At 43.4% G+C, this 14,509-nt stretch overlaps 1 protein-coding gene across 4 annotated transcripts in view; it reads right to left on the bottom strand.

The window, feature by feature from the left end:
* ESRRG (estrogen related receptor gamma) overlaps positions 1 to 14,509 on the bottom strand; it is a 509,743-nt gene that overhangs the window by 169,557 nt on the left and 325,677 nt on the right. For all 4 annotated transcript variants that reach the window (XM_066618961.1, XM_066618952.1, XM_066618969.1 and 1 more), the window contains exon 2: positions 2,939 to 3,354. In XM_066618961.1, coding sequence (XP_066475058.1) covers positions 2,939 to 3,341 — 403 coding nt within the window. In that variant the 5' untranslated portion in view covers positions 3,342 to 3,354. The remainder of the gene's footprint in view (positions 1 to 2,938; positions 3,355 to 14,509) is intronic.

The following is a 14,509-nucleotide window of genomic DNA, read 5'->3' as shown; positions in this document are numbered from 1 at the left end:
TCCATATGCCCACATTCTTGTACACAACTATCATTCAAAGCAACTGTTGCACCTTGCCTATAGTCCAGTGATGGTCAACCTATGACACTGTGTCAAAAGTGACGAACCACAATGTTTTGGGTGACACGCCACATTCACCAACAAAGAGCCACTGGCTGGCATGTCACTTGCCTGCCCTGGAGGCTATTAAAGTGAGCCCCAGAGCATACACAAGATGGTCTCCTTGGTTTCCCCCCCCTTCACTTTCATGGTCTCTTACCCTCTCCTGTGCATGCGTTTGCAGATCTGGCCAGCAAATGCCACTGCTGCTGACCTGCCAGAGGCTTCCCACCTCTTCTCCCCGCTCAGTCCCACTGAGCAAGGACAAGCAGTGTCATGGAGGGAGACAAGCTGCATATGATGATCTAAGTAAGTAAAGTGAAAGGCAGATGGGAATGCTTCTGTTTCCCCCTCCTTAGTCATGGGGGGAGGGTGCCCAGGGGGGAAAGATTTTTTTTGCAGACAGAAAGTTACAGGCAGACCAAACCCAGGCAATCAACCTGACAGAGACTTATGAACTCTGGAGTACATGCCAGTCCCTGCAGCCCCCTTAGCAAAGTGATCCTGGGGGTTGCTGCCTCCTCCCTGCCCCCACAAGAACTTACTGCAGCTCAGACTCTCCTAGAGAGAAAGTTAAACAGTGTTAAGGTTCAATTTACACTATGCTGCATGGGCAACCCAATTCTATGGGCTCATGGTGGTGGTGGAACGGGCATTCCTCCATTGCTACCTGTCTTACAGCAGTTGCAATAGTGGTTCCGGCAGCATGTGAAGTTGCAAACCACAGGAGTGCCAGTGTGAAGGCGGAAACATTTCCCCATGTGTTGGAGGAGCACCTTGGACCCACTGACAGAGGTAGGATGGCTGGGAAGGTGAGACAGGCGGAGGAAGTAGAACAGGAGCAAAGGGGATGGAACGAGGCAGAAAAAGGGGTGAGGGAGGGCGGAATGGGCAAGGGGGAAGACAGATCAGCCCTGGAAGGCGGTAGGTTTGGTGGCAGTGCCGGCCAAATCCTAACCCCCTTCCTGCGTCCAAAACACCATCCTGGATCATTGCAGACTTGCAGCAGCAATTTTTCTGGCATAGATCTGAATAGGGCCCCCCGCCCTGCCCCGCCCCCCAGCGTCACAGAAGCTTACCCCAGGTAAGGGAACAAATGTATCCAGAGGAGAGCTCCGCGATGAACAGTATGCAGCTGTAGCCTTTTTTGTGCTGCTGCACCAGTGCCAGGGATGGGGAAGATAGAACTAGGCTCTAATTTTATCTTTTCACTCTGGTATTTCAGTTATAGCTCACTGGACATCAGCAGGCATTTTATTTCCTTACCTATGATTCTTGGTGGTCTTATTCCCTTCCACTGGGGTTATCACGGTCTTTCCTGGGACAACTAGACATAGGACGGACAGTACGTGGCAAGGATTTTTCTGTGAAAAAAGATTCTTGGAAGACTTAACAGAAGAGTTTGGCCAAGTTTTGGAGTCAGTGACTTTCATTTTTGGAGTTGGAAAGAAATAGTCTCCCAGTCAGTTTAGTCAGTGATCCTGTTTTGTACGCTGCCAGGTTTTAGCAATATGTGCTCTAGTTATCTGAAGCTACTTGCTGTGCAAGAAGGTTGTTGTGGTTCACTATTGTCTGGACTGAGGGGGTTGATCTTTGGACTGGAGGGAGCTAGCAGGATGAAAGACAACTGGTGTTGCAAGACTGATTTACCAGTGTCCTGAACAAAACAAGTACTTGAGATGAGACATATCAGCTACAGTGTCAAACTATGTCATCACAATACTAACTGCGTGACAGCACGACTTGTGTGTAATATGATATATTTAGTTAATGTGGTAAAAGTTTCAGTGACATTGTCTGAACAATTTCAGTTTAATCCATAAAATGAAACTGCGCATAACTTGCTTGTTAAACTAGAGACTATAACTTAAAAAAAATATGGAAAGCTGTGTTTTCATTTTTTAACCCATTTTTGCCTGGCCCAGAAGTGTACACATTTGATCCTTGTTGCGTATATGCAATGCTGGGCAGAAATGGCTTAATGGAAGTGAGATGATATTATGCTGAAGGACCAAGGTGTTCATATACATGATAATGTATGCAATGCTTATGCACTTGATACGGGGTGGGGATAATCTCAATTCCAGTGGTAGCTCTATTGCCTTAGGAGATTGAGCTTTGGAAGGTCCTGTGACCTGGGGGCAAGTTTGGATGGATGAAGAAATACGTATAATTGCCCAAATACATAACTTTTGGGAACCCAGGCAAAGTTCTTCATCAAGGGTACCTAAGAAGGAAAGGGTCCTCTTTTACATTCATGGTATCTGGGCAGGAGGTCTGGTCTAGAGGGTAGAGCCTCCATTTGCCTGAAGATAACATCCGCAGGTTGCCAGTTCGAGGCCACCGGCACCGTGCGACCTTGAAGCAGCTGACAAGCTGAGCCGAGTTATTCCATCTGCTCTGAGCATGGGAGGATGGAGGCCAGAATGCGATACCAGATCAAGAAAGTAACACCTGAATGTTGTGGTTCTTGTAAGATAGAACATCCTTTCAAATTGTAAAAATCCCTTCGGGGATTTAATAAGCCTGCCTATGTAAACCGCCTTGAATAAAGTCTTGAATAAAGACCAAGAAAGGCAGTATATAAATACCTGCATTATTATTATTATTATATTATTATTATTATTATCTTTGCCTGATTTTTCACAACCAAAAAGGCAAAAAGGTTCGAGACTTTAGCTTGTATACACAACTCTGTGACCGGATTCCACTGAAGTCTGAGCATGACTGGACACAGTGAAATGCAACACCACAATTTCAGGGCTAGAAAATAATGGGGGGGGGGGAAGTGTGCCGCTTTGGTTTTCTTTGCCTGAGGGAAGCATAATCAAGTACTGACCTTGAATTGTCCTCTTGAAGAAAGCCTTGCAGGCTTCACATGAAGCCACCCCGTAGTGGTACCCTGACGCAATGTCACCGCACACCAAACACAATCTTTTGGGCATCGAGTTCAGCATGTATTCACACTTGGTTTGAGAATCTTCAGCGATGGTACTGGAGCAGTCATCGTATCGTTTCCTGACAGGCCCATTGCCACCAAGCCCTGGAGCAGAAGGATAGAGTGGCGGCGAATCTAGCCCATTCTGATGTCCATTCATGGTTGAACTGTAGCTTCCACTGGCGTCTGAGGAGCCACCAGGGCTGTGGTGATTGATGCTGTCCGTCAAGGAGGCGGGGCTCGATGGTTCCGTCTTGATATATGACGAACAGCTAGAATCAATGTGTCGATCCTTGCTTGACATTCTGCAGAGAAGCCTGCATTGTGAAGGGAGCGAGAGAGAGAGAGAGAGAGAAGTTTCTGTGCATTAAAGACAACGCTCTTTAAAGGCAGCACTGCAAGGGCTAAGGACCGTACATCATTCATTCATTAGTCAATACCTCTTGTTCTACATGAAGGTAATCAGCATAAGGGCATGACAGAGCTTTATCAAAGCTTTAGACAGGCAGTAAACAAAAACTTTAAAGAGACTGAATCCGTTTTTCTCTTTGCTTCTTATTCCCTCCTCTGACAATTCGCCATAAATTAATAACCCAATCCTAACGGGGCTCTGCCCTGATGAAGTGCACTGTCTGCCGGCGCAAACTGCACGGATGTGCTGTAAAGCATGTTGTGACAGCACCAGAGCTGGCGGGAAGGCCAGAGCCTGGCCAGCGTGAGAGGCACCCGCCACAGCAGGTGAGCTCTGCACTGTGCAGGGCAGCTGCAGGCAGATGGGCACAGGAGGGGGTGGGATCAGCTGCAACAGCGTGCGCTGCATTTGATTCCCCTTCTCACGCCAACACGGGTCAAATCTGGACCTGTGGGAGCAATATTAGTGGCACAGATCTGCATTGACACATAGCAGCATCTGGCACTTTCCCTGGGAAAAGGGGACACATGTCCCTTTACCCTGGAGACCTTCAGCGTGCTAAATTTCCTCAAAGAATGCAGCACAGTCTATGCTGGTGCTGCTGCAATAGCATGGGGGTTCTTAGGTAGGAGTGGATGCCCCTCTCTAAATTCTAATCAGTGATTCCTAAAACTTTTCCTCAGCTCATCCTATACAGAAATATTAATAGCCAAAGGATTATGCATTGACATTGTGGCATTGACATTTGAGCAGTTGAATGCTTTGCTCAGTAATTAATGTTTACCAGCATGTTCGATTAAATCATAACTGCATACGTTATTAAATGGACTTCAGTATCCCACCCTTTTCATTCAGATTTTATAGATATGATTTAGTAATGGACCATCCCTGATTTCTAATAATTAAGTTTGATACCAGTTTCACAAAATCTGTAGAATTATTCATCAACTGTGGTTTTAATTAGCAGTATTAACTACTCAAGCACTCCATATATCTAGAAACAAACATCTAATACTTGAACAGTATTTGTTGGTTGTTGCTATTGTTTATAAAAACATACAGAACTTTTGCTTGTTAGAAGACAAGAACATTGACTGCTCTGCATCTATACAAATAGTACTCTCTAAACCAGGGGTGCCCAAACCCCGGCCCAGGGGCCACTTGCGGCCTTCAGGGACCTCCAGTCCAGCCCTGGGGAGACCCCAATCTCCAATGACTCTCTGGCCCTCCAGAGACTTGCTAGAGCCCGTGCTGGCCCAGCACCACTGCTATCAGCATGAGGGTGACTATTCGACCTCCTGTGTGAGCTGTGGGATGAGGGCTTCCTCCACTGCTCGCTGTTTTACATCTGTGAAGCAGCAGTGGCAGCAAAGGAAAGGCCGACCTTGCTTTGTACAAGGCCTTTTATAGGCCTTGAGCTATTGCAAGACCTTCATTCATTCATGTAAGTTCCATCTCTAACATTTATTTATGTAAATTTATTCAAATTTGAAAGGTAAATTAATTCCTTTTTTCCTGGCCCTTGACACAGTGTCAGAGAGATGATGTGGCTCTCCTGCCAGAAAGCTTGGACACCCCTGCTCTAAACTGAACATCAGACATAGCACAAGACATCTGAGACTGAACACTACCTGCAAATCAAAGAGGGGAAAATACTTGGAATTGGGGGGATTTTTGTTGAGCAGAGAAATTATGATCCAATTATGTGCCCTGCCTGCAAGGGTTGCACAGCAAACAGCTTGCCTTTGACATGCTTTCTGTCATGCACTAAAGGCTATTTCACACATGTTTGCCACCAAATATACAATCAACAGGAAACGGCATATAATCATGGTTCCTTGATAAATGCAACTCTTTGATGATACACACTTTACATTTTTAGATGAAAAAAATTAAACATCTTAGATGTACACCTAAATTAATGAGTGAAATGACTTCCCAAACTGGGGTTCATTCTCCAAAGACTTTTATCCTATTTGATTAGATGTTACCAAAGGTAGCTTCTGCTGATCAACTGCCTGACATTTAACTGTTTAATCAGGTAATTAAACATATGTGCAGTTACACAAGTCAGCTACTTTAAGAAAGAGTTTTAGCTCAATGGTAGAGCACACGCTTTGCAGATAGCAGGGATTGAAAGACCTCTGCCTGAAACCTTGGTGGGCCACTGTGTGATACAGGATGATGGACTAGATGGGCTTTTGGCCCAATCCAGCAGAGCTTTTCTTATGTTTAACCCTGGAATAGAACTCGGTCAAAGACCAAAAAATGGAATTTTCTTTGGATGGGGAGGGGGGAAGGAACTTTTATAACTCTATCGCACTGACAGTAAATCAAATCATTTTCTTCAAGGCAAGCCCACTGCTCACATGGGCCAATGATTTGGGATCAGCTTGTTAATTTTAGCTTCTATCTTATTTGATTCCAAGGTTGAAGAGACAGATAAAAGTTTGAACAAAATAGAGATAAAAACAATATATCCAAGTTCAATGTAGATCTAAAATCTTGATATTAAAACTGCCCCACACCATTTTAAATCTGACCATTAAACAGTCGTCCCAAACCAAAAAAAGCCTGTTAAAAGTTATAAGCTTAGACTGATGGACCTTCCTAAGAGAAAAGCAATACCACAATGAACATCTGTTTAGTGCCCCAACTGTCTGAACTTGGACCACTGGTGGCATAATCAGAAAGTCCTCAGTCTTATCCCTCCCCCGCCTGTCTCCACAAATGTTTGGCAACTGAAATAACACACTCAAAAGCAAAATATTTAAAAATTGAGAGTTCTGTGAGTGCTTCATCTTGTCTTCTAGATTTACAAATTTTCAGACCAATGTTATGTTCATGGGGATAAATGAAATCATAGGGGTAGTATAGTTCATACGATAAGAAAACCGTCTTTCAAGAAGCATACAGTTTCAGGCTACCCAACCAAACAATCTAGCAAACCATTCTCAAAATTTTTTGGCTATGGCCTGTTAGGAGCTTTTCGCAGATTCCCGGGTTCCCCAGTCAAACAAGACTACAACACAAACAGATAAATATAAAATTAACAGCTCCCTTCAAATGTGCCAGGGCTCTCCAGGGGGCCATATGGCTCCCGCTGAAAGTGACTCAGTAGCCTAATGATGAAATATGGGAGGAAAGACTTATCAGTTCTTTCCCCCCCCATCACAATAGTGAATGTCTACTGCATCTGCTGCCACCGTTAATGAACATTATCATTAATAAATAACTCTTCCTTGTCTCTCAACTTCCACTCTGGGCAAATCACTTTTCTTGAGCCAATATTTGAAAGAAAGTGGATCACTGCTGCTTACAGCAGCTCTGCACATTCCTTTTAATTTAGGGTACGTGCACCACCACTCGACATTACTTCATAATTGTTGGATAGCTCTCTCATACATTATGATCTGGAGCTAGAATGAGAAGTTATTAGGGCACTAAAACATAGTCTTCTCCCCACTCTTCAGCAGCCCTCCTCCTGACACAGGGTTTTATACAGCTATTATTAAAATATCAAATAATTCCCTCACAATCTACAAGTTACAGGTTCTGATACTAGTGCTAGCTGCCCTTGTGGCAAACTTTTCCCTCTTTTTTTTGTCAATATGAACTGCTATAAGGTTGCCTTTGCTTTTGAAGGGGAAGGAGTGCAGCATGGGAACCAAAATGATTCACGCTGGTGGGGAGTCAGTAAGCTAATAGGTGCCTCCACCCAAATTGGAACTAGCATATTATTCACAGGAGTGGGACAATGGAGCACAACAGAGTAGAAACCTCCCTCTTGTGATTGGTGCTTCTGGGAAGCCAAGCAGACAGACCATGATGCAAGCCAGTACTATGTGAATTCCAGAGTTTGCTACCACCACTGTGCTCTGCCCAAAGAAGAAGACAGACTTCAGTAGCAACGCAATAGCCAGAAAGGTATAATGGTCCCAAGTAGTAGCAGTTTGAGGCCACAGCTTTACAATCATGGTTGTGTCTTCCCACTGGCTAGTGAAGAACATAAGAAAAGCCCTGATGGATCAGACCAAAGGCCCATTTAGTCCAGCTTCCTGTATCTCACAGTGGCCCACCAGATGCCTCAGGGAGCACACAAGACAACAAGAGATCTTCATCCTGGTGCCACTCCCTTGCATCTGGCATTCTGAGGTAGCCTACTTCTAAAAACAAGTGGTTGCATGTACACACCATGGCTTGTAATCTGTGATGGACTTTTCCTCCAGAAATCTGTCCAATCTCCTTTTAAAGGCATCTAGACCAGATGCCATCATCACATCTTGTGGCAGGGAGTTCCACAGACTAATAACATGCTAAGTAAAGAAATATTTTCTTTTGTGTGTTCTAACTCTCCCAACACTCAATTATAGTGGATGTCCCCTAGTTCTGGTATTGTGTGAGAGGGAAAAGAACATACCCCTACCCACTCTAGCCATCCCCTGCATAATTCTGTATGTCTGGATCATGTCTCTCCTAAGGTGTCTTTTATCATGACTGAAGAGCCCCAAATGCTGTAGCCTTTCCTCATAAGGGAGATGCCCCAGCCCAGGAATCATTTTGGTCGCTCACTTCTGCACCTTTTCCATTTCCTCTATATCTTTATTGAGATATGGCGACCAGACCTGGACACAAGTAACTAGGCCAATGTCAAGGTTTGCAGGACACACAATTCCTGCCTTCTCTTCCTCCGCAGTTCTAGTGTAATGCTAGAACCACCAACCATTCTCCTGTCCGGTGTATCTTCTCTCCACTGGTCCCCATAGTGGACACAATTTCTTCTCTCTGCTCTGACTTTGTCAAGAAATTACTGAATAGAAGCTTACAGAACTAAATTCAAAGAAACTATCACTTGACCACTGTATGAAAGCTGCAGACTGATTAACTATCCAAATGCATGTTGCAGTGTTCTTTATTTCCCTTTCATGATGTCAGAACCAAAATATTATCTTCAAAAAGCATGAGATCAGATAATCAGATCTTAAGAAACATGTGATTCATTAATTATTAAAGCTACAGACAAACTCCCAATATCTTTGAAGGGGATGTCTTTTAGTTCTAACCTAACTTTATCTGCTGTTGGCTGCAGTTGCAGGTGCAAACAGGTTCAAATCCAACATCAAGCATTATGTGCAAAGGTGAACGATGTATGTTACATCAGTTGACAAAAACTTAGCTTAGTTCCGTGAAGAAACAGAATCAAATAATTGCCCAGAAAAGGTAGATATGATGCCAACATGGACCATGTCAGTTGGAATTTTTAATTATTGTCTCAGTACTCAGAGTGGGGGGGATAGAGACCCACAGCAGATGATATTAACATCAGGACCCTCTGTTGAGCACTTGGAATAAAGTCTAAAGCAGACCTCTGTAAGAGGGGCAGTTGCTTCCTAATTACTGCTTAGCTCATTACACTGGTCTTCCCAGAGACACCATTACCTATACCAAAAAACTGTAGTTCAAACTTAATTTCCCCTTCTTCTCTCTACTTGATTTTCTACAGCTCTTTTATGCAAGCCTGAAATATTCACAACCATCTATAAATTCAATTGTCAGCTGGTGATTTTTATTCTAGACCTCACTTCAATCTAAAATTAGAGGCACTAAAATTCACATTAACTCTAAGAGGAATGTAGTGAATAGGACTTTATTTCAAAAGAACACCTTTTTGTCAGAAAGAGCTATTCTCAAGATGATGGCTTTATCTGCATTCAAAGTCCAATTCCACATTGTGCTGTTAATACAGTTTTTTTTTTTAGGTCACAGCAGATTAATAAAATCTCGGTGTAGTTAACGTGCACAATGAGAAATAGCAGGTGCCACATTTAAGCGTACAATATTTATTTTAAAGCCATGGTGAGCTTGTTTTCCTCTTTATTATTATTTTTAAACAATTGGATGGTGACTCTAACTGAACTTCCAAATTGATTGATTTCCATTCTGTAGACAGAAAGGAGCATGTGCAGTTAAGGCACATGTAAATGCAGTCCGGTAACAGTTATGTATATATTTTTTTTCCCCCAAGAGAAAATATATGAAGAGTAAACATTTATGAAATTAACCCCATGCCTTTTTTCAAACAGAGGCAAGTGTGTTAAGCTTCATTTTCACATATTTGAAGACTTTAGAATGCACACTTGAATCACCTGTATGTTTCTATATCTAGGGTTATTTGAACTTGAATATTATTGGGATGCTATAGCTTTTATTACAGAAAGGTTCCCTGAGCGCCAGCTCCACAAGAAAAAAGACCTGGAGGACGACAGTTTAAGGCAGTTCCTTAATCTGTGTTATAGCCACAAACTCCAACAGCTTACTAGGTCAGTCAGCTAATTTCAATAGATAATTTCTCCCTTGCCTGGTACCTGCTTCTGCCTGTCTTCTCAGAATATAACACCTTTCTGATGGTTAACCTGCAGTGCAGTAACTGTAGTGTTACTTATTTTGGGTGTTCAGTCTAGGCATCTTTGCTTGAGGCTGTTCTTTTGTAGGGATAACACATTTTCCCATCAAGGGACATGCTATATTTTGCACCTATATTTTGCAAATTCTAATACAAATTTACAACGGACAGCTACCTATATCTTTAAATATTCTAGAGGGAAATGAGTTGATTCTGTTTTCAGGCATATTTTTCAGCATAAACGTCAACACAGTACAGAAAAGTGCTCTTATGGTCAAAAAGCAATCAATAAAATTAAAATACATACGAGAAATATTTAAAGTATTATGAGAGTTAGCAGTGACACACATCAACATTACTGGTTACTTTACACAACAATTTACACTTATGGTATGGTGTATTATTTGCTTTTCAGTGGCATATATGATTTTCAAACACAGAAAATCAAGGTGCAGGAAGTGTTGAAACTACATGCTGCATTTGAGCCATGGCAGTAGTCAAACGAAGCAGTAGCAGACAAGCAGAATTTAGAGTCCTGCCTCAGGTGCCTGAAGTCTTGAACAAGCCCTGCCTGTAACACCCCTGAATTTGAAAAGACTTTTACGAAAGGCTAAAGTTCAGGACCACAGTTCAAGAAAGACAACTCAAAAGCATCCTAACCACATGGTAATAGCTGAGCTGTTCTTTGGATCTTGGCCCAAGGCAGTAAAACTGGACTCACATTTAAGGACACTTTCAGCACAATCCTATCTTGCACTGGAACAGGCAGGCCAGGAGGCCTGCACTATATCCTGTGCAAGATGGGGCTAGAAGCGGCCATAAAAATGCGTACGTGCATAATACACATAGAGAGAGATGTAAAAAACATACTGTATTACCAAAAGACAGAACCCAGACCCTCCCTCAAAAATATCAACCTAAACTAAACAAATTCAGAGCAGCAGCTCACAGCATGAATAAGATTATCTTCCCCCTAAAGATGACAGAAAAGTTAAGTTTTAGCAGAATGCCTAAAATATTACAGAGTAGGGGCTAACAGGGCTTCTCTGGAAGGGTATTCAAAATCATTGGTTCCACCACTTTGAAAGATCCTATTCCTAGCTGATGCCTGCCACACCTCAGGCAGTAAGGGCAACTGGAGTAGAATCCTAGATGATGCTCATACAGGAAGGTATAGCTCCCCTCACCTCCAGAGGAGGGGCGGCCCTCCAGGGACAGGCGTTTGCCCATATCTGTGGTTTCAGCAATCCATGGTGGGGGGGGTTCCAGTATGGTACCCCTACAGATAAGGAGGCATGCCTGTACTGGAGATGAAGAAATAATTTTTTGAAATCATCAGTGAGGAGTCACCGACTTGAGAGCCTAGAACCTGAGTAACCAAGTTTTTGCTATTGTGTCAGCGATTCATACATTTGCACTTAAATCCAAGCCTTACAACACTCCTGGACATAATGTTCGCATTTTATGAAAACTGTTTTTCATTTCACAGAACCATACTTGGACATTCCATGAAAACAAATTCAGGATAACTTCCAGGCGAAAATGTTTAGAACCAAGATGTAAATTACAAAATAGAACTCTTAATTTCATTGTTAGAAATGGTAATTACAGGTGATACTGTACAAAGTTTTGTAAGGAAATATGACAGATCAGTTCTACACAGGTTTTCATCCAAATTTTGACCTACTTGAGGGGAGAAAATTAGAGAAAAGATAAGACTAAAACCCAGATCTTTGTGGTCTCCAACATAAAACACTTCTTCTTCTTCTTTTTTTTACTGAGATACCACATTTCCTTGTTCACAACATTATACTATGCTGAAACACAGTCAATATTCAGGAAGATAGTGGAGCAAGAGCCAGTGATTACTTATACTCTATCTCTGTAACTATAAAGAAGAAAAGGATGTGTATGGAAGGAAACCCAAATACTGGTTCCCCTAAATTGACACCCAAGTCACCAAGACTTGCTCATCAGCTCTTGTTATAGAGTTGAGTTACAATCTCAGCTGAGCTATTTTACAATGAGCGCTTTTTTTCTGCTTCAGCTAATTGCACTCTAGCAAAGTGGCAAAATGTGAATCACTTAGCGGGAAAATGGGCACCAGCTGCTATTGTCAAAGAATGGCAACTCCGAAGAAAAGGAAAGCGACTGAATGAAGTGTCATGTCAGAAATCAACGGTGCAACGTGTGATTTGAGAAAACATGACTACTTTACAGAGACAGGGTGTCATTACGGCATCACTGTAATACGATGCTTTGACAACTGCTGCGTCTAACATATCATCATTGCATTAAGGTGCACTGGCTTAGTTGGGAAAAGAAGAGAAAGGATTTTTTTTCTTTTAATCAGAAATATCTTCAAGGGGTGCCTGGTTAACCTAATAGATAAGCCCATCAGCAGCAAGATAATCATAACTAATCCTGGCCCACATAAGGGATGTGAAAGAAATAAATTCCGTAAATTATATTCCGTGACATTACGTATTCATTAATAAATACCTGTACTTAGATTAATGAGAAACATTTTATGGTCAAAAAATTTTCTGTTTTATTCTGGCGTAGTTTTACTCTCATATCATCATTTTGTTAACGTATTTTACTTCTGATCATTTTATGAACCCACAATATCTCTCCATACCAATCCTGGCAAGCAGCAGAAATCAACCCACCACGTCCACATATGGTTGATAATGAATATTACAGAAGTGTGGTGAGCCACGTGAAAAATCTACATGGCCGGGAGAAGATTTGAAAACCAGAATTTTCTCAACCTTATTATCTTAATTTTTCCCCCCTAAATGCGAAGCATTGAACTTAGTTTAGGTACACTGTTAAGCAAGCTATTCTACAAATGAAAAGTGAGATTGCAACCCCTGCATGAGGCCATCTTGTTGGCAATCTTCAGACTCGAAAGACTATGGTATCGCGCTCTGAATGGTGGTTCTGGCACAGCATCCAGTGTGGCTGAAAAGGCCGATTCGGGAGTGACAATCCCTTCCACACTGGGAGCAAGTGCAGTATGTCCCTGGTCTATCTCCCTGGCTATGGGCCTTCCTCCTTTGCCTCTTTGCCTCAGTCTATTGGCCATGTGTCTCTTCAAACTGGGAAAGGCCATGCTGCACAGGCTGCCTCCAAGCGGGCCGCTCAGAGGCCAGGGTTTCCCACCTGTTCAGGTCCACTCCTAAGGCCTTCAGATCCCTCTTGCAGATGTCCTTGTATCGCAGCTGTGGTCTACCCGTAGGGCGCTTTCCCTGCACAAGTTCTCCATAGAGGAGATCCTCTGGGATCCGACCACTGCTCATTCTCACGACATGACCGAGCAAATGCAGGCATCTCTGTTTCAGCAGTGTATACACGCTGGGGATTCCAGCTCATTTCAGGACTGTATTGTTTGGAACTTTGTCCTGCCAGGTGATACTGAGGATGCGTCTGAGGCAGCGCATGTGGAAAGCGTTCAGCTTCTTCTCCTGTTGTGTGCGAAGAGTCCATGACTCACTGCAGTACAGAAGTGTACTCAAGACACAAGCTCTGGAGACCTTGATCTTGGTATGTTCCGTCAGCTTCTTGTTGGAACAGACTCTCTTTGCAAGTCTGGAAAACGTGGTAGCTGCTTTGCCAATGCGTCTGTTTAGTTTGGTATCGAGAGAAAGAGTGTCAGAGATCGTTGAGCCAAGGTACACAAAGTCATGGACAACCTCCAGTTCATGCACAGAGACTGTAATGCAGGGAGGTGAGTCCACATCCTGAACCATGACCTGTGTTTTCTTAAGGCTGATTGTCAGTCCAAAGTCTTGGCAGGCCTTGCTAAAACAGTTCATGAGCTGCTGGAGATCTTTGGCAGAGTGGGCGGTGACAGCTGCATCGTCGGCAAAGAGGAAGTCACGCAGACATTTCAGCTGGACTTTGGACTTTGCTCTCAGTCTAGAGAGGTTGAAGAGCTTTCCGTCTGATCTGGTCCAGAGATAGATGCCTTCTGTTGCAGTTCCAAAGGCCTGCTTCAGCAGGACAGCGAAGAAAACACCAAAGTCGGCGTGAGAACACAGTCCTGCTTCACTCTGCTTCGGATGTCAAAGGGGACTGATGTTGAGCCGTCAAAGACTACAGTGCCCTTCATGTCCTCATGGAAAGACCTGATGATGCTGAGGAGCCTGGGTGGACATCCGATCTTGGGGAGAATCTTGAAGAGGCCGTCCCTGCTGACCAGGTTGAAAGCCTTCGTGAGATTTATGAAGGCTATAAAGAGTGGCTGTCGTTCCCTGCATTTCTCCTGCAGCTGTCTAAGGGAGAATACCATATCGGTGGTGGACCTGTTGGCTCGGAACTGTTGGCGATTCTGGATAGACACTCTCTGCAAGTACCTGGAGCCTCTTCAGTGCAACTTGGGCAAACAGCTTTCCTACAACGCTAAGGAGAGATATGCCGCAGTAGTTATTGCAGTCACCCCTGTCGCCTTTACCCTTGTACAGCATGATGATGATTGCATCCCTCATGTCCTGTGGTACTCCACCTTCTCTCCAGCAGAGGATTTCATGCAGCTCAGTGGCGATGATCTCTTTGCAGCACTGTAGGACTTCAGCAGGGATGCTGTCTTTCCCAGGTGCCTTGCCAGAGGCGAGGGAGTCCAGGGCCACATGAAGTTCTGCTAGGGTTGGTT

The sequence above is a fragment of the Tiliqua scincoides genome, chromosome 1 (genome assembly GCF_035046505.1).
Source record: "Tiliqua scincoides isolate rTilSci1 chromosome 1, rTilSci1.hap2, whole genome shotgun sequence".
Classification (NCBI taxonomy): Eukaryota; Metazoa; Chordata; class Lepidosauria; order Squamata; family Scincidae; genus Tiliqua; species Tiliqua scincoides.
The sequence above is the reverse complement of the archived record's forward strand: the minus strand, read 5'-3'. Positions and strand labels throughout refer to the sequence as shown.